Consider the following 25,773-nt stretch of genomic DNA (forward strand, 5'->3'; position numbering starts at 1 on the left):
AATGCAGAGTGTTCTGTACAATAGAGCGATACAGGAATCTGGCTTATGTGATACCCATCTGTTTGTTTGTTTTTTCCTCCCAGTGTGACTTTATTCTTCATGTAAAACCAAATGTTACTTCTCTTCATCGCCGATTTGTGGCTAAACGGAGAGCGGTAGAAATGTTTTTGGAGTGGAACAAGACTGGTTTTTACGTTGTAGACTGAAAGGCACAGTGCCATGGAATCCGTCGAACCTGAAGTTGAAGTGTTTTGGTTTGGCGTCTCGACACGTGACACTGCTCAACTGTGGAGAGGAGGGAAACGATCCGCGTTTTTGAACAAAAAAATATCGAAAGTCATGACTCACCTTTCGCTCTAATAAAATGAAACGGTACTGTTGCCACCGGCAGATTATTTAACTTCTAACATGAGAAAAATATCTTGTTAAAAGTGAAACAATCTGCCAGTGGAACTTGTACTTTTTATGTCAATATTAAGGTATTAATGTTAAAACAAGCTGTTACATCTTACTGAAAAGCAACTTTTGTTTTATTCCATGTGTAATACTTGAAACTAGAGCAAAAGTACTTGGTAAGATTTAGTGTATTTTTCTGGATGAAGGAAGTGAAGAGTTGCTCAGAAGGCTTGGCCACTAATGGTGTACATGGCAGATCTAATCCTCCCGTCAGGGGACTTTCAGCCTGCATGGCGAGCGTCAGGCGCGGCACCAGCGTCTCATTAGCAGGAGGGCAGCTGTGCAGAGGTGGACAGCCACTTCTCAGTCACCAGTCGGGTCGCATAAGGCTGGGAACCAATCAACATTTAACCCTCCCGCTCCGAGGTCGATTGACCTTTTTTGTGTGTTTTGTTTATTTTTATTTTTATGTTTTAATGCTGAGTTTACATTTTTATTTGCCTCAACAATCTGCATTTTCTGTGCCGTCGACGTCGATTCTAAATGCGATTTTTATTTTAATTTTATTTTTTTTATAAATATACTGCCGTGAATATAACATTTTTACTTATTCATTCATTCGTTTTTTTTCATTCCTTGGTCTTGAAACCCCTTCAAAATTTGATGTTTTGTTTTCTACTTGTATATCGTTCATGAACTTTAAATAGTAATAAGTTGATCACTTCCAAGCGTGAATAACAATTTTAAGTTTTGCCGCGCTTTCTTTCACAGTAACAGTAAAAGGAATTCTGAATAATATACCAAAAGATTTTCTAATTTCAATATGACATGCTAAAAGCCTCCCATGAAACTTCAAATGTTAAAACCTGCATTTAAAGGGTCAATTAAATAAATAAAATTAATAAAATGAAAAGGAAATGCGATGGGGATGCAGAGCATTTTTGTTCTGTCCCATGGAACCAGATTGAGAATTTATTGAAGAGAGGCTTTCCATCTCAAATATTAGTCCTTAAATCAATACATTAAAATACAATTAAAATAAAAGTTTAACTTGCTAAGAGGAAGGTAGAAAAAATATTCTAATTTATTTTTTAAAGAAAAGCTCTGGAGTAGCAGATTGCTAGCATTTTAAGGTAATTAGATAAATCTATTTAATTTCTATTTTATATTTCGAAACGTGTGTAATTTGATCATACATATTGTTTAAAATGTTTTCTTCAATGAAGGGACCCTACCTGCTAATTCATGCTACATTTCAAAGAAAAAAACAATAAAGAAATGGAGGATGTCTTCATTAGAACAGAAAATAAGCAGCGAGTGTAAAACGGATATATTCTTATGACCATCGAGAGTTTCCCTTTTTATCTGCTGTAACACTGAAAAACCTACTATTGTTTTGATTTAAAATATTTGCAGCAGACTGAATGCTAGAGGCGGTGAGACTTTGCTTATGTTGGAGGCAACGCTGGAGCTCTTAGCTGTACTTCATGCAAATTACCCGACAAGAATCAAAACATTCCCTAGAAAATATTTCAGCCTGGAGCCGTAACTTTGATAGTCGTTTGAGAAACACCACATATTATCATTTCTCAAAAGGATTTCAAGCATAAGTTTACTTCCTGCCATATTTTCTTTCCTCATTTCCCCTCTCCCCCACACAAATCCTGAATCTGATACTTTCATCAACCGAAGTAGTCACACATTACAAATCATAAGTCACGCTGCCTGTAGACGGTTCAGTGTGGCTATGGTGAGTTTGCTGCTTACATTAAGATGTATCAGGAGTATCTGAGTTTGCTAAAACAGCCTGCATTGGGGGGAGAACCCCCTCTAGCCAGTCACCTCTGCTCAGCCTGGGGGCTAGTCCGGGGATCTCTGTCTGCTCCTCTACCTAGAACGCCCCAGCAGCCCGTCAATCACACTTCTGAGCAACGCCGCGTTGCCTGACTGGTTGACCGTCTGGCCGTTGCATCGCAAACCCCAGCAGACCTTTGCTGTCAAGAACAGAAGCTCTAAGAAAAAGAAAGAGCTTTGTCTCATCCTTTGTAGCCTCGGTCGGTGGATCATACCAGTATACCTTGGTGAAATGAAAAGCGTATTTTAGGTTGTTGGATTATACTGTAAATATTAGGAGTGCAGCCATAATAACATAAAAAAATAATAATTTTAGACTCGATATCGGCGACAATGTGTCGGAACCATTCAGTCTATTTCTAAACTTTGTGCTTCGAGCGACGTTATGCTTTGTTCATTTTACATCCTAATTGTACTTTTTGAACCATTTGAAAGAAGGTTTGTTGAAGTCTATTTTTCCATGTTTGACCAAGGTAGTCAACCTGTTGTTTTAGTCACTTTTGTTATTATTTATTTTACATTGGTTGACATGTCCTAATTGCACAGACGGAACAAATTAAAGTTATTTTTCATATTTTTGACCAAGCTTGGGATGCTGTTAGTATATTTAAATGTGCTGTCTTGGTGCAGAGGTATCAAATAAATATGTAATTCAGTACATTTGTGCCTGTGTTTAAAAAAAAAAGTCAATTCAGCACTGTTTTTGTGTATCAGATCGGTATTGGCCGACACCCTACTTTATATAAAAGAGTGGATGGGTTCATCCCTAGTAATTATCTTATTACCTCAAAGGAAATTAGTGGTGCTTTTAATGACTGAAAGTATCCTTTAAATTTAGAGTTTACCTCTTAAATCAGTGTCTTTGACTCCCTACTGCTCTTTGTCGACTTCTTCTAAATCTTTTTCCTCTCCTTGTTTTCCTGCAGGTCATCCTGATCCTGACCAAGTATTACCATGCCGACTCAACCAAGGTGTTGGAGAGTTCGTTGTGGAGGTAGGCCAAACTCATTCACCGCCTTCGCCCTCACTGGTCATCCCTGCCATGTGTCACCTCACGGAGACCTTGTTTTTTTGTTTGCATGAGCGTACAGCTTCCCTTATACAGCCGGGGTCATTGTTATCTCTGCCCCGTCGCCTGCTTTAAGGAGACAAGGGCGCGACAGAGCACCATGACGGGCAAAACATCAGCAGGCGGCTAACGCTATCGTAGGGGAGCAGGAAAAGGGGAATGCTAACAGGCTGGAGCGGACATCTGTTTGGACAGATACAGTATCAGCGTGGCACAGGGCAGCAGGGTAGACACCGGCAGCGACAGGAAAGGGGGTCAGGTCTTGCTGGCGGAGCTTCCTCTGTTTAGCCAAGCTGTTCCTCGCCAGCACACTTCTCACCTCTCCTCGCTGTAGAGCGGCAGATAGCATATTTCATTCATTCTGCTCCACTTGACAACAAGTATATCTTGTCTTCGTACACATATCCTCATGGAGTATTAATGTCCGTTTCATTCTGCGGCTGCTCTCCACGAGTTCTTGGGATTTCTTCGACACCAAGAAGAAGCCTCCGGGTTTTTTTCTTAAAGAAATAATAGTGAAAGAAAACAGAGTGGAAGAGATTTAAAGCTGCAGTGCGTAACTTTTATTAAAAAAAAGAAATTATTACATATTTCTTTACTGTTGTAACATGTTTTGACAGTATAATATGAGACAAACAATCTGTGAAAAATTCAAGCTCCTCCACCTCCTCCCTATTGCTGCCCAATGAAATGCACCGCTCCAGAGCAACCAATCAGAGCCAGGAGGAGGAGCTTAGCTCTGTCCGTCAGTCTCATGAATGCATTACTATATGTCCTAATGGCGGAGGAACAACTCATTGTTACAGAAAAACTGTTTATCCATGGCTATGCTAACTGGCCTTAGCATTCATCAAGGGCTCTGCATCGCTCACGGTCAAAAACAACCAATCCAGGAGGAGGAGCTTAGCACTGTCAGTCAACCTTATGAGTGTGTTATTATATGTTCTAATGGTAGAGAAACAATTCTACCATTACAGGAAAATCAGTTTGTCCGTTGTCCACCAATGCTAACTTCGCCCCGGATGTCAGCAGCCTTAGCATTCAAAGGCTCTCTACCACTCACTGTCACAAACAACCAATCAGAGTCAAGAGGAGTGCCTTGGCGCTGTCAGTCAACCACATGAATGTGGTGCCAAATGGGCTAATGGCTGTATTGTAGCAGAGAGCAAGTGATGGATGAAGCGTATGATTGACAGCGCCAAGACCCGCCTCCTGACTCTGATTGGTTGTGTCTAGTGACCACTGGGGGAAGGCAGAGGAGCTCGATTTTTCTCAGATTGTCTATCCAGTGTCACAACATAGTGACAGTTTCAACAGATATCTACATGTTTTCTGTTTCTGCAGCTTTCATAGCATTTGAATCTCTGAGTAAAGCCGGTTAAACAGCAAAGTTTGAGGTTCACCACGCTGGTTTGGGTGGACTGTCTAAAAGGCTTCCACACACAGCAAAATGTCTGACGGCGGGGCTTAATTCATGCCGTTCACCTCACTGACGACTCCATGACTTCAAAGCTTCCTCCTCTCATTAGCTCTGCGAGCCAGTCTCCCTGGAGGACAGTTATGAATAATGTACATATTTTTTTCCCCCTCCTCTCCGTGTTGATGTTTTAATTGTCGCAGCGTATGAATAATGCGACTTTAAAACTCGGACAGCTCGCTTGTGCAAGTAAAAGAAACAAACGGCGGAGTTTTGTCCGAATCTTAATTGGCAGGAACGAGAGTGGGCCATCTGCCCCGTTGGTTTCTTTGTCCAAAGCGCGTAAAATATCATTAAATTGCTGTTTGTTTGTGTTTCTTTTCACATAGCTACTGTAGATCATCCAGGGTGTTTTTTTGTTGTTTTTTTTCGCTTCCCGTGTAGCTGTGAGTTTTTTTGCGCGGCGAGCGGTCGGCCGCAGTCAGCTGGCCTTTGGGCTTTGAAGTCCCTGAGCCGTAGGATCAAAAAAGGGAGATGAATGACTCTGCCGTCTTCAACTGTCGGGTAGCGTGAGATCAACGCGTCAGGTTCCTACAGAGGGGAAAGTCACCAACTCGGAGGGGAGGAAGGGTTTTGGGGAATTCACCAAATGAGCGCATGATGATGAATTCAACAGGGATCCAACTTGACAAAAGGAAAGGAAAACCTATACAAAACATTTCCTGTTGACTGCTTCTGTTCTGAACATAGAGCTGCGTTGCCTGGAAGGCAACAGGAGGAGCGCTCATGTGTTCATAAAGCAGCTATTTTAAACAGTGGTGGTGTAACCTTGGTGAAAGGGCGCATTGAGACATGAAAGCATGCTAAAGATGGAACTCAATCTGAATTGTCGTCATCTTTTACCCAAGAACAACCAGTACTAAAAAAAAAATTATTTTTATTTCGAGCTACGTCAAAGAAATAATGTATAAAATACCCTTTCTTTTTTTAGGTATAAAAGGAACAAATATATGTATTTTATTCACAATAGTAAACAGAAAGTAAGAACAAGACATTGTCTGAGTCATCAAATTCATATTTTATAAAGTAACACTGTATTTAGACATAAACAAGAATGAATTCAGCTTGAAAAGCAGAGAGAAGACACATTTCTTCACTTCCACTTAGTATTCATATATAGAAATCGTTCGGTGTTCACTGCACTTTGAAATTTAGCAACTTGTCTTATGTACACATTTTTCAAGATGCATTTTCCTAAATACCAAAGATGTCACTCCCAACCAAATGAGTATTTCAATTGTATGCTATGCAAACTTATTAATTACACGCGTCTGTAACATTTCAGTTATGAATAAAGTTATATTTAGTCATTCTGTTAAGGTATTGGTGTAAGCGGTAAACATAATTGATTCGAGTTGTGCATATTGTGCATCAAGATCTGAATATGAACTAGTCGTGATTGGTTCAGCGATTTACTGAAAAATGTATCGTTTTTAAAATCGGCTGGTTTTTTTTTTTGAAGTGTCACATGCGAAAATTTTTCAACTTTAAAGAAGCACAGTTTTATTTAGATTTTTAAGTTTTAAAATAAGAACATAGATGTAAAAAATAAATTTTCCTCATTGGGACGTTGATACAATCTTATGACAAGAAAAATTGATCTAAAAGTACAATAGTGGCACTTTTAGTGTCATTCTTTTGTGGAAATGAAATGCAGTTGTGAAAAATTAAAGCTTAAACACGATTGAAGGTTTCAGCTGAGCTGTCCTTGAGAAAACGTTTTGTTCTAGTATTTCTCTGGATAAGTGACTCGGTGACAGTGACACTTTGAAATCCAACAGAAAAATGGTCAAATAAGGACACCTGGGAACTATTCAGACCTTCACTGAAGCAAAGCATTACACAACCCTGTTAGCAGCTGCTAGCTGTTAGCACACATGTGGGCTTATGGAGGAGAAGGTCCAGCTGGTTTTAGTTTCAGTCCTCTTTATGAAGTAGATCCACTTTATGTCAATGTCAACGCTGTTTATATAACACTTTACAACAAACAAGCTTCACCGTAGTGCTGCACAGAGAGCACATCATAAATACTAGTGAAAATGGAAAAACATAAAACGGACACGACAAAAACAAAATAGTTTGATAAGGAAATAACAATAATGTAAAAAATAGAAATAGTTAACATGTCGAGCTCTGTTTAGCCTGAAAGCCAAAGAGTAGGTGGGTCTTTAGAAGCACCTTAAAGTTGATGAGCAGCTTTAAAATGTGTCTGTAGAGAAGGCATGTGAGAGCAACCGGTTGTTTGACCTTAGCGTTCTTGTGGATGTTTTCAGTTTTTTTTCTAAAGGTTTTATTGGCGCTAGCGGCCTTTGTTTGAGTGGTCAGACAGGAAAGTAGGTAATGAGAGACGGGGAAGACCTGCAGCAAAGGTCATCAGGCCGGGAATCGAACCTGTGACGGCCGAGTCGAGAACTAAAGCCTCTGTATGCGGGTTGTGCTTTACCAGTGCGCCGCCACAGCACCTCAGATACATTCTGCTTAAATATGCAGAATATCTGCATATCTAAGACACTTAGAATCCTGCTGCAAAATGTTCCAATCAATTCTTTAGGGGGACAGTGAAGTGAAGTCAGGAATTATATCTTCAGACTTTCTAGACTTCAGCTAGTGGGTACAAAATGAATCACTTGAGGTTGGGGAGTCGTCGACGAGTCGTCATGTCTTCAGTGGTTCTTCTGCTACTTCTTTGCTATGTGAATCTCTGAGTGTCGCACTCTGCTCTATATAATGCTGAGGCAGCAGCGGGTCATAGGAGCTTGATACTCTGGGTAGCTCCTTACTGTAAATGGGTTTGGTCAAATATTGGTTTACAATGCATATTCTACAGCAAAGTTTTTTAAATTACAAAAAAAGTATCTAGTGACCTAGCTAACTATCTAACCCTCTAGCTATTTAGCTATTTAGCTAGCTTTCTAGCTAGCTAACTTGCTTTCTATCCAACCTTCTATCTAGTCAGCTGTCTATCAAGCTACCTAGCTGTCTAGCTATCTATCTTAAATTGTTTTCCATTTTTATACGTTATTATAATGGTATGAGTAATTGTCATTTTATAATAAAATGTTAGTAAATAAGTACAGTACAGACCAAAAGTTTGGACACACCTGTCTAATTCAATGGGTTTTCTTTATTTTCATGACTATTTATAAGGCAATAAATCCCACTTATTAACCTGACAGGACAGGTTGACCTATGAAGTGAAAACCATTTCAGGTGACGACCTCTTGAAGCTCATCAAGAAAATGCAGAGTGTGTGCAAAGCAGTAATCACAGCAAAAGGTTGCTACTTTGAAGAAACTAGAATATAAGGGGTATTTTCAGTTGTTTTACACTTTTTTGTTTAGTGCATATTTCCACATGTGTTATTCATAGTTTTGATGCCTTCAGTGTGAATCTACAATGTCAATAGTCATGAAAATAAAGGAAACTCATTGAATTAAAAGGTGCGTCCAAACTTTTGGTCTGTACTGTACGTTATTATAATGGTATGAGTAATTGTCATTTTATAATAAAATGTTGGTAAATAAGTACATCTTCTAGATGTACTTCTTGGTGGGGTAATGATCATTAAAAATCTAAATCTCCCAGCAGTACGAATACTGTTGAGCTCTAATATAGACTTTTAAGCAGAATATGTAAAATCAGTCCCAAACCCCCTTTATTTTGTTTTTGCTGACTTGGCGCCAACTTGGTGTGACCGAATAAAGCCTGACAACTCGTTCCTGCTCCTCTTTTCATATGTTAACGTCTCGATGATTCAGCCTCTTTCCGTTCGGTTCTGACGAGAATCAGAACCGCCGTGTGTTTCTACGCCGCGTGTCGGTAAGGGGAAAATTAAAACTGAATCTGTCTTGCTTGATAACATCGTCTTAGGTCACCAGACTTGACTCTTGCCTTTAATTCAAAGCTCCCTCCTGATGAAGCTTTCACGTTAAATGAATGAGAATACGCTTGTGGGTGAGGCTCTACCGAACGCTGCTGCTCCAGAAGGAGCTGTGAAACACAGAGTAAACCTTTTTGATCCTCGTACTGAGGAAGCAGATGTACTTCTAAATCAGTTTTTCCTCTTTAAATCCTCACCACAAATGTTTATTTTCACACGACGTGTGAAGATTTAAACGCTGGAGTTCTGTCTCATGAGTCGAATCTACTTTTTTAAGAGTTCCTTTGCCTTGGAGCGGTGGTGTCTCCATTAATTATTATCATTTTTTTATTATTATTTGGTGGTGTACTGTATGCTTTTTGGATGCCACATTTTAACTTTGTGAACAATGAACTGGTGCGTGGTTAATCGTGATTATTAAAACACCAATCGGCTCATATAACACCCAAGCTTTTGAAGAAGCCATTTGACCCAGGATGCCTGCTTGATATCCAGTTACTCCCTCTGTAATCACACACTCGCATAAACAGGCGATAGGACAGAGGGGGTAGCATTTATTATTAATGCCGTCTCCATGCGTCTTTTGAAGAGGTGAAGGGGGGCTGGTAGCCATCGCTCTGGGGGGCTCCACTCTTCCATTATGGATAAGGAGATCGACTGACAAGCTGCCGGTTCTACGTGAGGCAGATCTACCGAAATTACCCGTCCACGAAAGGAAGTGCTGACAGGATGAGCACCACGTTCTCCAAACTGTCAGACACACTCCTTTTTCTTTTCAGTTTTTTTTTTTTGTCTTTGAGCCGCACGAAACAAAGGGAGGAGTTCCATGCATTCATTTGTTCCTTTTATGTATGTTTAATGTTATGCTTTTGATTTTTGATTTTTTTTTGCTGAGATTCTGTACTTCCTGAAATATAGCTTATAGTTTATTTGTATAAATTAATTTTTAGTTTTTGTTGGCTCTATTGGCCTTCATTTGAAAGTAGTTCAACGGGAAACAGGGTAACGAGAGAGGGGGGAAGACATGCGGCAAATGTCGCCAGGCCGGGAATCGAACCTGCGACCACCGCCACGAGGACTAAGGCCTCGATATGTGGGTCGTGCTTTGCCCCTGCGCCGCCACAGCACCCTTGTATAAATTCATTTCACCTTTATTGAACAAGAACAATAAAGCGTTGCAGAACACATCAAAAGCAATAAGTTGTATAAATCAATCAATTAATCAAATTTATTTGCGCAGCACATTTCAGTAACAAGGCAGTTCAAAGTGCTTTCCATTTTGAAAACATAAAATCATCATAGAGCTCTGGGAAAAATTAAGAGAACAGTTAGAGTGATCAGTTTCTTAGATTTTACTCTTTATAGGTATATGAGTAAAATGAACATTGTTTTATTCTATGAACTACTGACATGTCGTGACACATAATGCAAAGAAAAAAGTTCATATTCATTTAGTAACGACAATACCAATGTTTTAACTCAGGAAGAGTTAAATCAACATTTGGTGGAACAACCAGGAGGTTTTCAGTGAGGTTCAGTGCAGCGGGCTCCGACTCTTTTTCCAGAGCTGAATAATCAGCAGCTGTGAAAACCTGATGATGTGTTTTGTCGCGTTAAAATCGGAAATATGCATCAATATGCATATTGGTCAGTGATCTAATTATTATGGTTCAAAAGCACATTAAAGCAGGTGGGTCTTTAGTCTCGATTTAAAGGATCTCAGTTCAGTGTTCCGGCAGTTTTGCAGTTTTCTGTGTGTTTGTCCCAGATTTGAAGTCCATAGAAGCTGAATGCGAAACAACCACAGGATAAATTTAAGCAAGTCGAGTAGAAATGTGTAGTTTGCGGGATTTTCTTAGATACAAATGAATCTAAGAAAAACGGATTGGGGAAAAAAAAAAAATCTAAACTAGCAAAGCATAAATAAGTGCTCACCCCCAGTGAGGTCAGGGTTTATTTTTTCTGTATTGGTGTGTGTGAGGTGAGGCGCTCGCTGCTGCGGGACATCCACTAAATTAGAGAGAAAATAAAAAGGAAGTGGGCAGAGGCAAGGAGGGCCGTCTGCAGGGCTTCTTTAAGATGAGCAGTAGGGGGCATCGCGCCTCAGACGGACCCATCACACCTTCTCCTCCTCCTCCTCCCGTTTCTTTGTTTATTACCTCACCCTTTTTACTCTGCTCCTTTCTTTCTTCTCCCCCGCCCCCTCTTCCTGTGGCCGAGAACAACGGCTGTTCAAAGCTGCCTTTAACAAGCAGTAATCAGGGAGATAATACATTATGTGATCCGGAGAGTCATGGCTTTGATGATTCCTGACATAACTGGGGCATAATAGCAGACAAACAGTGATGCGACGAGATCTCAAAGCAGAGCGCGCAAACGACAAGAGATCATGCTTAAAAGCTAAATGTGAAAAACATGTCAACAAAGACTTTTTTTTTTGTTTAGTATAAATATATAAACATATATATTTGAATGTTTGGATCTTTGAAGATTTTCGTATAAAGAAACATTTCTGCTTTAGTGAAGGTTTGTATGGCGTCTGATCTTGGTGAACATTGTGTGGATGGATGAAATACAATTTGGAGGTGGTTTGTCTGACTATATTGGGAAATAAAATATGACTTAATATAAAAATTCAAATATATCTGAATATACGAGCGCGTTCAGATATATTTTCTTTGCCAAGAGTTTTCTTTTGTTCCTGCCAGACTTTCTGAGAACGGGCTGCAGAAATAGATTTTTCTTCATGATTTACTGGCCTGAAAAATACCAGCTTGATGTCGTAACGTAGTAACAGGTTTACTATTGGAGACCGTTGGATATATTCTGCCACAGAGACTTATGAACCTTTCAGTTTGGCTCTTTCATACTCGACTAATGCAGTATTATTTAAAACATATCCATATTGATCACTTTGCCCCGTCATCATTTTCTCTATGAAGAAGTAAAAAAGTTTAAATCCACCTACATGTGGCGTTCAAACAAGTTCTTCTTATGGAATCTGCATCAACCACCAGTAGCCAGATGGTGTATCACCTCGGCTGCACCAGGACCAGGAGAAGTTTGAGGCAATTCAGGACACAAAGAAGTGAGCGAGTCTGCGCATACAAGTCAGCCTCATCCACGCTGTGACTGTGCAAAGTTCTGTTCCCAGGCACTTGCGCAAACGTCTTGTACCGCAGCGTTTCCCGAACTGCTCGAAAAGCCGTTTTCATTTTCAGAAGTTGTGGAATTCGATGAGCCCAATCCAAGATCACTCTGCTTCCTCTGGTTCAGAGAACGCTCATTCCATCTGCAGCACTTGCCTTCCAAAAGGCTAGCTCACACTTTGAAGTCATCCCCTCCGAGAAGACACGTAGTCTTGTGTGCGGCTTGTTGTACTTTGATCGTACTGGATGGTACAGGGAAGCCGAGTAAAACGCTTGATTCTTTGGTCGAATACGTGTTTTTGTTTCTGCTTTTGGGCATGCTCACCAGAACGTCGACTACAAGCTTGCTTCCCACTTTGATGCCTCTTTCAGCAGTTTGCTTCACGTGTTGCAGTCACTCCACCAGAACCAATGTGTTGACGATTACCCCTCCTTGGGGTGCACAGCCCATCCGCCCCCAAACTGAAGCAGAAGTGGAACCAAACGCTTCTTTTCCTCTTCAGCTCGTCTCCCCTTCGCTTCCACAAAATATATTTTTTTGATTCACTCCATAAATTTATTTTCTTCTCCCTGCCTCTTTGTTCTTGAGGCGGCTCTCCTTCTGTCCAGATGGCCTGGGATGATGTAAATACTTAATCGAGTCAAGAGAGCAGCTTCCCTTTCATCTCCCAACACCCCACACCTCCACCACTACATCCCTAGCCGTCCTCCATGCAGATTTCACAGCCTGGAGAGCAAGAGACCCCAGAGAGGGACCGGCAGAGCGAGCGAGAGAGGCAGGGTGCCAGCGAGAGCGCTGAGGGTGGGACCGAGGCTGCTCTCTAAACTCGAGTGGCGGCAGGAGGAGAGAAAAACACTCCAGGGTCAAAGCAGAGTGGAGCAGAGTGGAATGCATCTTATGTAAAAGATATGGAAAGAAGATTTTTTTTAAGGCAAACGAAGGTGGATGCTCAACTCCCAACCCTTGGTGTGAATAACCGTGTTGTGTAGCGTTGAAGAATTCATTTAGTTTGCGTAGACGTGGCAGTCATATCTCAGTCTTGCTTTTTCTTACAAATAACACAAGGTTTTAGTCTTACACTTTGGCGATGACGCGTTCGGTCTACCTTTCTCATCAGAAGACATGGAAATGAAGAGTTTCAATCATTAGTGACCTTCGTTGTAGGAAGATGTCAGACTAGATGTTTGTTTTTAAATGAAAACCATTAATATCTTTTGATCTTCATTTTGTACAGCTAATATGTTGATTTATGTGCAGATTTTAGTCATTGACGCCCAGTGGTAGGCACACTTTTGCTAATATGCTAATGCGCTAATAACAAAGTTAATTTTTTCATTTCACGCTTTGTTTTTTACATATTTGCTAAATCTGTCACTGTGACATAACGGTACATTATGAGACATGCAATCTGTGAGACCTCCTCTGGGTTACAGGAAAACTGTTTATCCGCCATCATCTGTGTCCATGCTAACTAGCCTAGCATTCATGGCAAACTCCGTTGTGATGAACCAGCTGTAGCTCAGCAGAAAGAAAGGGTGTAGAGGGCCTTCATGCTTCTGTTTCTGTTCAGCATTGTCAGCTATGATCCAGGAGAACCGATGGTAGTCATGTTTTTTCATGTATCATCTGTACCTAAGATCTCTGTACAGGCTAGCAAAGTCAGCCGAGCCGTTTATGGGGTTCAGTTTCAAAGTTATGTTCACACTAAATCAAAAATGTTTTGAATATCCAATCTACTCATATTAAGTAATTCATGCTGCGTCAGTGTAGGGAGGGGGAAGGACATTTCAGTCCCAGTTAATCCTGTGCAGAACCGCGATAGCTTGATGCTTAGGCCAGCAGTCAATAGGAAATGGTGCCAGCCCAGCTGAGGACCCTTACAGAGACGAGCAAGTCAACCATCCATGCACACACACGCACACACACACACCCTCACCCAAGGGCAATTTGGAATCTCCAGACAACCTGCTAATGAACAGAGGGAGCATGCAAACTCCACACAGGAAGACCCCCAGGGGCCAGGGCTTTCTGGTTCAGAGGTAACAATGCTAGACCTGTCTTGAGATCAGAACGTTAGCGACACTATATATCCTGGAAAAGTGTGGTGTCTTAAAGTAAAATGCGTAGGTCCTTCTAATTATACATGAACAGGAAGTGAGGTGTTTTAAATGTGTTGGATCAATAATGTTGCTTTTTATTAGATTGCAAGAACAAAAACCAAAAATATGAAACCAACAATGTTTCTTGTCAAGTTTATTTGCTTAGTATATTTTAGCATCAAAGCAGGTCAAAGCTCTTTACATGATAAAAGCATAATACATTAACCAATTATTAAATGAGCAGTATTGTAAATTGTCAAAGGACATCATCAAAATGATCAAGAATAATCATCAAATATATTATTATTAATAGAAGGTAACTCTAAACATGGGTTTTTAGCCTTGATTTCAAGGAGATCCGTGTTTCGACTGATTCTCCAGTTTTATGGATGTTTGTTCCAGATTTTGGTCTCCTTTTAATATTTCTATATTATAATATTGTTTGCTCTCATCTGAGATTTTTCCTAAAATATACCAGACATCACTATACTATATTTTTTTAAAACTACACTTTTTTGCCACCCGGTATTGCATGAATAGCTTAAACAATTACAAGGCGATCTTAGTAGCAAAGTTAGCCTTGTTATTGCTAACAATTAAAGTTAACAAGGCTAACTCACAACACTATTGAGTCTATAGCTCACTAGTGTTGAGCTGCCAGACACTATAATTCATCTTTTAAAACTCTACATAGTATTTATTTATTTTTTTACATTATTAGCTCGGTAATAACAAGGCTAACTTAGCAGAATATTTAGCCTTGTTACAAGGCGATCAAAGCTAACTGCCATCATAGGTGAGTCTACAGTTCACCAATGTTGAGTCTAAAGCTATAGTAACGATGCAAACAATGCAATATATGGTTCCAACAAGAATAATCTTAATAGGGAGTTATTTGAATCTAGCATTATTGGCTTATATAATCCAAAATGCAAAAATGGTAAAATAGTAGCTAGCAACTAAGATGTTAATTAAATATGCTATCTAGTTTATCTGAAAGTCCCCAAAATGTAACTTTAGTTTAGAAAACAGTTACCAATATGTATTTATTTATTTAAAACAAAAAACACAGTTACAAGTTATTTTTTTAATAGTCTCTCAAGCAAACAGCAATAGTTGTTTTGCCGATGCAGAGTTTTCTGTGAGGTTGTGATCAAATTTAAAAACGTGTCTTAATTATAGGCCTTACAAGTTTTAAAATTATATTCACTAATATTATTAAAAAGTGCTTTTATTTCAGCAACTTTATCACAAAAGGAAACGCAACCTGTAGATTAATTACACACAGATGGATGTTTGAAAGCCTTTATTTTTGTTAATCATGATAATTTTCCACTTGCAGCAAATTGAAACATGACATTTAAAATTGGAACGTTACGTCAAACAAACTGTTTAAAAATAGAAATGTGGGCTCAGTAAAAAGTATTTTTCATAAAGGTTTCAAGCCGACAAACAAGACTCACCTGCATATTCTAATTTATTGACTATGGATTAGTGAATTTGCATTCTCTGATTTGTAGTTCTGGCTGTGATGGGACTACAAACCCCAAAATGAAGGGAAACAGTGAAGATCTTCAGCTTTCTGCTCCCATTGCTGAGTTTCTGTATGTCCAGGCAATTAAAATTAAAACATGTTATTCACAACTACCACATTCTACAGAGGAAAATGTATATCTACAGGAACTTTGCTTAAAAAAAACTAGACTTGTAATTGTTGTCCAAAACACACATAATGTAGTAATAAAGCCTTTAATTTAACATAGACTCCCTAAATAGGGGAAAATCTTCTGTTTTTCCTCTGTGGATAATTTATTATACAAGAACCAGAAAAGCTGCAAAAATTGATATCCAGCTGAGAAATCACTTTTTTCCTTTAAAGTTCTTTCCTCTTTTTCCTCCATGTGCGCCGATGACAAATCAATGTATTATCCCCTTCATCTGTGTGACAGAACACTGAGGTTCAGCTGAGCCAAATATATGTTATGACTACAGGCGTGTGTGTGGCCAGAAGTATCTGAACACATTCATTTGTCTTCATGCTTCCACCAAAAGCAAGGCTACGAAAGATTCCAACGCAAAACCGTGGATGAAGAAAAGAAAGGTAGAACGATTAATCTGATTATCGTTACCACGTGAACGCCTCCCTGTAGGGTGTAGTGCGGTATTAGATGTTTTTTTGTTGGATCGTTTTTTGTTTTTTTTTCACGTGTTTCTGCGGCAGAATCCGTAGGAGTCGGATCATGATCGCACCGATTCGGAACGAGGCCGCGAGCCCGGCCATCCGGAAGAGGTCTCTCATTTCTGCAAACATTCTTCCTACGGAGAGGAACACAAGTCTCGGGCACACAACCGCTGCCCACAGCGCCGAGAGGGAGAGGCGGCGCTCCTACTGGACCTGCTACTGTCTAAACTGGGAGAGGATATCCATAGGAAAGCAATAACTAGCAGAGGGTTGTTAGCCTTAAGAGCTTGGCCTGCCATCAACCTCTTCCTGTTTCTTCCACACGCTAGCTTTTTTTTTTCTTTTTCTTATCTGTAGCCTTGTTTCACTGGGTTTTTTCAGAGGCGAGCACACAAAAGAACTCTCTGGCTTTTAGATGACGCACCACAAAGGGATGCACTCCAACATTGCTGCAGGAGGAGTTGTATGAATGTTTCTGTTTGCAGCTTCGTCTCTTCAGACATCATCTAAGGCGAGCAGGCTCCGTGTTTGGAAATTAGTTGCCCAAGATAAAGATACCACAAGATAAATTGAACATAATGTCGATGTACGTTCAAATAAATGAAGCTAATTCTGAAGATGGTGTTTTGAGTCTAAATGAAGCAGAACTCTTTGGAGAGTTTTCTCTCAATGCTTGGTTTGCATCATTTTCTTTCAGTAAAGTCTCTTTTCCCGGCTTGGAAAAAGTCAAAAGCTACCAATTTTTTACAATTACTCTAGTTTCTATACAGGTGACTTTTATTATAGTCACTGATTGTAGAAGTGATCCAAAACATTGGTAACATCGATCCCAAGGCGGTATCTGATTGATACTAGCACGTGGTAAGATCAATATTTTAATTTCAGATTGCCTCTTGAAATTAATTTTTTTTATTAATGTGTTTTGTAGATGCATATAAACTCTGTCCAAATTCTGGCCTGTCACAAAAAGTTCAAAGGAAAAACTACAAAATCACCTAAAACTCTGGCCTGACCATTGGCTTCCTACGCAATTCCGCTCAATTCTCATCTCCCCTCACAGCACTTTCTGGGCTTTCTCCCATTCACTTGGACTCCCCTTGTAGAAACTCGAACGAGCCAATCAGCGAACAGAAGAAGTTGCGAACGATCTTCTGCGCAGTTTTAGAATCATGGTCTGCCTTCAGTTTTACAAAAGTGGCAGCAGAGGAAGGGAACGAAGCCGTTTCTTTCCGTTGTGGTCACGCTTCCAAATATTGAAATAACATTAACAGGCACCTTGTTTGGCTTGGCACTTCTCTCTTTGCAGTGGTTGTTTACAGTGCAGAAAATTCCCGGTTGGCTTCATAGCGTCGAAGTTGAGCAATACGGATTGTCACAGCTAACCGTTAGCGATTGTACAAAGCACAGCGTAGGACAAGAGTCTGGTTTTTACCAGGCTATTGAAAATCAGAAGTTTAATATAAATAATAAAAATAACAAAAAGTATCGTATTTTCAACACTGGCACCTCATCTAGTTGGTATTGGATTGATATTGCACATTCTACTGGTCACTTTACTCACCCGTTTGTTGTTAACATGGAAAGCAAATCAAGCAAACATGCACAAGCTTAGCCTAAATGCATTCACACATTTAAGCCTCGTTACAATGGAGAAGAAAACAGGTTCACTGTTCATTATGCTAACTGCATTCAGGCAAACAGTTTATTCATATGATACGCCTGGAGTATGGAAGCAGGACATGTTTAGACAAAACAACATCAATGGAGATGACAGAGATTTTAAGGGAAATTGAATGTGACATGGTTGGTAGAAACCAGTTGGATATGCTACTTATTATGCTCGGTCACTAGACCAATTTCTGCATGTAAGCAGTAAAATAAAGTGTTTGCAAAAAGTGACTGCAGTTTGTATTGAGATACAAACTGCCTATCACTTTATCTAAAACAGATGGCGGCCATATTGGATTTTGAGGACAGAGTATCCATTGTGTGGGTGGGCCACCGGGCATCCTGTTTACATTTCCATCTCTGAATTTAGACATTTTAACAAATTATGCAGAATGACTGATTTCTTTGTGCTGCTCTGTGGTAGTCGGACACTTACTGCTGCTTCTACTGAGGTGGTTCAGACCATAAAGTAAAACTTGACGACCACAAAGAAAAAAGGGGGTTAAAAATACTTGATGAAACAATGACTCAATGGTTGAGTCAACATTTGTATAAGCGGGTTCATAAACGAAGCGAGCGAGGAGCTGGAGCCGAGTCATAAAAAGAGAAGAATAGGAGCATTTCAAAAGTGAAAATTATTTGGTTATATAACCACAGGTGTAAGAAAAAAGAAAAGAAAATGGAGAGAATGGAAATGCAACACAAAGCTAAAATGTACAAAATGTGTTTTGGACAAGCCTTTTAAATGCTAATTGCGCTTTGATAGAAAAACATGTCATTTTTGAACAAAAAAGAGAGGAGATAATTGCCTCTCCGTCATGTTTATGTAGCATGTTGGTGGGAAAATGTTTCATCTTCTATTGTCTGTCCGTTTTCTGGCTTTTCCCTCTATTTCTACTTATGTTATTGAAGTAAAATATATTCACTCCAAAGTCTCGTCACAGGGGCTGAAGAAATGTTATTCTCTTTATCCTTGTTGGTTCTGCCTGTGCGAGAAGCTCAATCAAAAGTATAATCAACAAGGTAGCATGCATTCATATGTGCTAACGGTTTCCAGCAGGATGTTGTTTTAGACTACTGAAAGCTAGTGGTGCAAGTGCTAATCTTTCACCAGAAAGCGAAACGCCAACCGCAGAAGGAAGTCGAGTTGAAAACAAGCGACGGTGGAAAGAAGCCGGTAAAAGGTGGGGCAAATTGAATCCCGATGCGTTTTCTTTGCCCTCCTAGCCAAACCGCGCTAACCTTGGACAAATTAAAGCTGCAGTGGAAGAGTTTTCAAAGAGAGAAGAATCACCCACCCACTTCCAGGAGAAAATAAAGAAAGCTATGAAATAACCCGACCCTATGTGAAAAACCAATCGCCCTCTGCACCTTGTAACTGTTCGTGACACCCTTGGTTGCAAGAACTGCCATTGAGTGTTTGCCGTAATGTGCGAGGAGTCTTTGATATATCGCTGGGTAGTTTTTGCCCTCCCCTCTCTGCAGTATTTGGCTAAATTGGAGGTTTTATGATCATTAAGGACATTTTAGTGGACTCTTTAGTCTACTAAATACCTTTCTAAAAGTCTTGGGGATCATAAAGACGTTTGTGGCAAACGTGAGGCGTGTCTTTGAGTTTATGTCCGCAGTAGGTTGTTTCAACTTTCCGTTGGATGCCTATTTCTTTGCACTCAACCAGTTTAATCTCACAAGCAACAATTGTTGCCAGACATTTTTTTTTTTCTTTTATTTCTTAATGCCTTAAAAGTGTTGATTTGGCTTTGGGCAGCTAACTGAAGTTTTCAAATAAAATTATAGTTGTCTACTCTAATCAGTATAAATTTCATGTACAGTACAGACCAAAAGTTTGGACACACCTTCTAATTCAATGGGTTTTCTTTATTTTCATGACTATTTATAAGGCAAGAAATCACATTTATTAACCTGACAGGGCAGGTTGACCTATGAAGTGAAAACCATTTCAGGTGACGACCTCTTGAAGCTCATCAAGAAAATGCAGAGTGTGTGCAAAGCAGTAATCACAGCAAAAGGTTGCTACTTTGAAGAAACTAGAATATAAGGGGTATTTTCTGTTGTTTTACATTTTTTTGTTCAGTGCATATTTCCACATGTTATTCATAGTTTTGATGCCTTCAGTGTGAATCTACAATGTCAATAGTCATGAAAATAAAGGAAACTCAATGAATTAAAAGGTGCGTCCAAACTTTTGGTCTGTACTGTAGCTAGTGTAAATGGTCACATGACTAGATCACCTTTATTTCCTGCCTTTACCTCTGGAGGTAAATGTATGTGTCAAACCTGTACAAGAGGAAGTCTGTAGAATACGTAAACAAATATAACAGAAATATCTTGTACCAAGATAACAAGATAAAGTGTTTTCTACTGAGGTATGAGCTTTGATCTCTGCATTCATCTTTTAATCATAAGAAGAGTAAATGTAAGTATGGCAATAATTGTTGCTGCTTGCATTCTACATAGACGGCGCTATGCTAGGTGTCAAAAGTTTAGCTGTTTTATGGTGCGTTCACAACTAAACACGTTGCAAGAGCCAGGCGCGTCAGGTTTACATTCAAAGTCTATGTGGAGGCGCGTCGAGGCCCCGTCGCAGTGCGTTTCACACATCTAGCTCGATTTGAACCGTTTGGATCGTCTTGAGAGTTTGTCAAGAGGGTCCAACAGGTCTGACAAATAGGCCGGCAATGGAAAACAATGGCTAGAGGAATTTTGACGCATCTGAAGCACCCTCGACATAGACTTTGAATGTAAACCAGACGCGCCTGACCCGTGAAACGCTAGGAATAGAACAAAATCTTAAGTGTCTGCATTCAAAGTGTTTTTATATCTTCTAGAACTGAAGGACCCTCTAAACATGGTTTTATACCTCAGTCATTCAAAAGAATTTTGGTCAACTAACAGCAAATTTTTTAACAAAGGCTGCAAATACTTTTTCACACAGGACCATGATTATTTAATGAGGTCTGTTTCTCAAATGCATCAAGTGCTGTGACTGCAAAAAACCGTTGTTGCACCACCATCTTCAGAAGGCATGGAACTTTTCCCCAAGCAACATCCGAAAGTAATGGCAGTTGCTAGGCAGCGGTCTCGTTAATGTAGCCTAAATATCTCCTGGATCGTGAGTGTGACAACGGTGGGTTGACTTCAACCCCCTTGTTTCCTTCAGGATCTGTCCCTTTATTGTGTGGTATCTTGCTTGCCAGTCGTATGTTGGGGACGTCCAACCTAAACCTTGACCTGCCAATGTCATACTTTTCCTCTCATTAAACACACTGAAAGGGCATATGGCAATGAATTATTCTGTTTATAGACAACATAAAAAGCGTGTGGGAACAAACGCAAGTTGAGTTTTTCTGTTGCCGAAGTTGCATCGACTCTCGATTAGAACATCTTTAACAACTTCTGGGTCCCTCTGGGTCGGTGCAGGACGCCTTCATTAGCCACAAATGCATTAACATACACAAACGCACTCTTGGCAATCTTCGCCGCTCCATCATCAGCAACGGTTTAGTGGTCACATGAAGCACTTCATAAAGTTTATTTATGAGCCAGCCGCCATTAAAACAACGAGTCTTTGAGTAACAGGGCTCGTCATAAAACAATGGTCATTATCATGTTAATGATGTCATTAGGAAATCGTACGATCCCCCGAGGTGAAGCTTCGGGACCGATTGAGTCGGCCAGGGGTTCTGTTGGGTGTGGTTTATGATTCTGTAGGAGTTGTGTGCAAGAAAGGAGGGTTATTATGTTTTTTCCCCCCAATAGTTGGTGTTAGATTTATGGGGTGAAACGAGGTAAAAGGTGGGTCAATCATTAAAATGTAGCGGTGGATTTTAGCATTGTGTTTACTATTACTTCTTATCATGCAGAGGGAAGTGATTCAAATAAACTTTGAATGACATCTTTAAAAAACCCAAATATATTTGATTGGAGTTTGAATAAAAGCAGGGGAATTTATTATCTCTGGACTTACTGCGTTTGCTTTTTCTGCAGAGATGTTTCTCTGGTTATACTCACAAGAGGTTACTCTGTGGCTTGTGTCAGAAAATAGAAAGTAAAAACAATTTTCTGTTTTTGTAAGCCAAAAAACAACAACATTTTTATTTTGCAGTTCCTGGACTTCTTACAATCGCCCACACAGATAGTCCTGCTAGCATACGCTTACTTGCAACAACAGACGCCGGTTTTTATCAAAGCCACCTGATTTGGATGGAAAGAAGAAACAAAACAACCTGCAGAGTTTGGAGCCAGAGCCCAGCACAGACTCAGGGAAAAAAAAGCAAAGTAAAGTGTTTTTTTGGTTGTTTTATTTATTTATTTTATCATATTTAGCATATCTGGTGGAAATGCTTTCTAAGGCTTTTTTGCCAACCTCTCTGTGTGTCAGGGCTGTGTAGTGTTTAGGGAGAAAGTTCCCCCCCCCCCAGTAAAATTTTAACCGAAATTAGCGACTGGTTCAAATTCATTTGCTAGTGAATGAATTTGGTGAAACTGTGCAGCACGTTCCCTTCAGAGGTAGAGCCAGCCGGTGACGGACGGTTCTGGACCCATGGTGGAGGACACAAAGACAAAGCCTGAAGTTTTTTTGGGTTTTTTTTTTTTTTACACTTGGCCACTTTGGTACTTGTCTGTGTGCCGGCGCCGCCTGCAGAGAAAGCTGATCCAGTTTTACACGTTTGGCAAGAAGGGAGAGAGAGAAGCAGGAGAGAGCAATCAGTGAAAACAAATGTTGGGTGTTACTGCCATCGAACAGATCTGCTGGGGCCGGCGGGGGTCCTGAAATAATCAGCAGGATCCTCAGTGACGTGCTAAGTGAACAATTCATATCTGCGAAAAAATATTGTAGCCCCATTTCATAACCATGCTTTCCAGCTGCTTCAGTTTAGCATCCATTTATGAAACCCTTGTGTATCGGTTTGATCATTAGGTGTTTTTACTGAACTATGGGGAAAAGTAATCATATAAATGCTAATATTTCATGTATAATTTAACAGTAAATTACTTTATGCAATTTTTTTTTTTTACCATATTCTATAACGCCTTTTTTTAAACTTCCTGTTCAGCCTGCTGCTAATAGCATCCCTACATTTGGGGAAACAAACCCCATCAGTTGGTCATTAATACTTAACAGTTTCTTAGGATGATGTGCTGCAGAATTCATCGTCACTGGTTTGTCATATTAAAACGCTTCTTATATTGGTGAGTTATTTTTACGGAATAGCCAATGTCCGATATTAAATTTTATAGCTAATATTAGCTGATACTGATACCATGCCAATAATATCGTGCATCTCTATTAAAGATCCCTTAGTTTCGTCCCTCTCATACCGACTGATACAAACGTCTCGTTTGTCTGGATGTGGGTATTTTCATAACACTTCGATGTTTGAACATTTATGTATCACAACTTTAGTTTCACAACATTGCTGGGATATCGGACAGTAGGGGGAGAAGCTGAAATTTTGCAACCCTGGTGTAGAAGAGCAAAGAATAACCGAACGCTGAAGCGAATAAAAACGAGGTGAGCGAGGCGTGAGTGTGAAGGGGGACAGGTTTGGTAGATGAGGGTTTGGAAAGTGACGACTGGTCAGACAAGCTCACCGTCTCTCCCTGCTGTTCCTCCTGGACACAGTTGCCACTCCTGATGACACACAGTCACACTCTGCCACACACTCGCACAAACACCAGCATGTAGTTGGGTTTTGCTGTTGCCCGAGGCAAGATGGTGGTGGGGGGCAAATAAGCAAAGCCAGGGTCAGACACCACAGGCTACCTCAATAAAACATGAACGTCTATGGTAGACGGGATCTTTTCAAGATGGCTGCACCCCCACTACTCTCCACACATACAGATTCAGACTCACTCACTTCCATGTTGGCTGAGACCAAAGACCTAATTCAGATAAAAATCATCTTCAAAGACTCCGTTTCCCAGGAGGCTCAGTTGACACAGCTGTCCCAGATCGCCACATGCTTATAGACAAACACTCTCCCCGTCTTTACAGCGGAGGGAGGACCGGACTCTGGCTGTTACCCTGACTACCAATCCGGGGTGGGGGTGTGGTGATGGGAGAGGGAGACTTTGCTTTTTTTTTTTCTAAGAGGAAAAGGTGTGGTAGCAAAAAACCTATGTAGGAAGAGTGGAGAGGCACAAAATCCACTTTGCTTGAACTTTTCAGTAAGTGATGATTTTGGGTGTTATGTTGTCTGCTGGTGTTGGTTCTCTGGGTTTTATCAAGTCCAAAAACAGTGGAGTCTTTGGCACACATCATTGCTTCCCTCTGCTGACGAGCTTTATGGAGATGCTGACTGTATTTTCCAGATATTCTATTTTGCTATGATGCACCTGCAGTTCAGCAGCTGTCTCTCCCGGCATCATCCTTTGTAGCTAATCAATAGTCTCAAAGTAACCTGTTGGCAAGTGGCCGGTGTGGCTGAAACAGAAAGTGGGGAACGGAAAGGCTGACTTTTTTTAGTTTTAGATATTTAGTATGGCACAAAAACAACAAAATAAGTGTGTCGTGATTGTTTTATAAGCAGTCTTACAGGAGGAAGCATCTACCTCAGAGATGAGTGACAGATTCATGCAGTCACAGTCGCTTATCATCACAGTTGTCTAAACAGCGACTCTGATGTAGACTAACGACACAATGAAGACAAATAAAAGTTTTCTTTCCTAAAAGAAAAACCCTACACCTAACAGGCATAACATTATGACCACTGGCAGTCAAAGTTAACCCAAGGATCATCTCTTCATATCTTTCAGTGGTTGGGATGTATTAAGCAGCCTGACTGTCCACGCTAACCGCTGTCAAAAGAGACGGCAATAGTCGTGAAGTTTAAAAACTGAGCTGTGTGTAACGTAGAAGGCGGTTGGTTCCTATGGACCATGTTTCAATTGATGCCACATAGTTACCTTGGGGTGTGTGTGTTGCTAGCTAGCTGTGGCTACAATGTATGCTTTCAACTAAAGCATACATTGGTGTTGCCTACACAAAGAGGACAAACTCCTTCCTCCTGAGCCACGATGACCAGAGCCTCCACCTCTCCACTTAACCGGTGTGAGGGTGTGTCGGTGTCAAAGCATTTCTCTGTTGTTAACTTTACCACAAGAAAACAATGACGACCTTCTGATGAGATGTGATGCAGGTTTAGCTCTTTGCTGTGCTCATCGTTCTCTCTGCTGTAGAAACACAGTCGCAAAGGAACCTTGAGTTAAAAACACTGACGAAAGTCTTTTCGCTTCATTTAGCTAAATAAAAAATAATTTTTCTAAAGATTAGGACCCAGTGACTGTAACATGTTTATATCTCAGAGCAATGATTCATTTCTAGAAATAGCAACGCCTCGATTAACACAGATGTGTTTGACGCAAGTCAAGGAAACACACACTCTTTGCTTTTTTTTTCTCTCTCCCCTCTTTCTTTATCCGCACTACGGAGGACTTTGCCTTGAAAACATCTTCAATTTATAGCACATCCACCTAGACAATGTGGCCTTACAGAAAAGACTCGATCTCTGTGTGAGTGAAAGGCAGAGTTTTATTGCCTCCTTTTCTCAAATGTAGTTAAGAGAGGAAGCAAGGAACAGAAATCAAAACGAGAGCGGAGGAATTGGTTCCCAGCCGCGAGAGTTCAAATGTTAGAGAAGAGAGTCTGAAAAAGAAGCAACAAAGAAGTGAATAAATACTCTTTAGATCAAGCACATTGGGCAGCCCGAGAAATGAAGCGTTGGATTACGCCGATGGTCCAGGTCAATGCCTGGTCAGCAGACTTGCTAACAGTATCATATATATATACAGAGAGAGAGAGGAGAAAAACAATCTTGAGAATGTCCTGGACAGTCTCATCTTTAGTGACTCAAGGCCTGCGAGGTAAAGCACTTTAAGCCCTGGCACCAGAGACTTCCATCAGAGAGCTCGCAGAATCCAGTTTGATGGAAACTAGTGATATTTTCCCTCTGACTAGACCTTACCCGGTTTCAA

At 40.3% G+C, this 25,773-nt stretch overlaps 1 protein-coding gene and 1 long non-coding RNA gene across 5 annotated transcripts in view; both read left to right on the forward strand.

Moving 5' to 3' along the window:
- sorcs2 (sortilin-related VPS10 domain containing receptor 2) overlaps positions 1-25,773 on the forward strand; it is a 311,820-nt gene that overhangs the window by 92,242 nt on the left and 193,805 nt on the right. For all 4 annotated transcript variants that reach the window (XM_028038669.1, XM_028038670.1, XM_028038671.1 and 1 more), the window contains exon 2: positions 3,177-3,244. In XM_028038669.1, coding sequence (XP_027894470.1) covers positions 3,177-3,244 — 68 coding nt within the window. The remainder of the gene's footprint in view (positions 1-3,176; positions 3,245-25,773) is intronic.
- Positions 15,810-16,729, forward strand: LOC114157587 (uncharacterized). Its single transcript, XR_003598195.1, has 2 exons — positions 15,810-16,026; positions 16,147-16,729. It is a non-coding gene; the product is annotated as an uncharacterized LOC114157587 (long non-coding RNA).

This window comes from Xiphophorus couchianus, chromosome 14 (assembly GCF_001444195.1).
Source record: "Xiphophorus couchianus chromosome 14, X_couchianus-1.0, whole genome shotgun sequence".
NCBI lineage: Eukaryota > Metazoa > Chordata > Actinopteri > Cyprinodontiformes > Poeciliidae > Xiphophorus > Xiphophorus couchianus.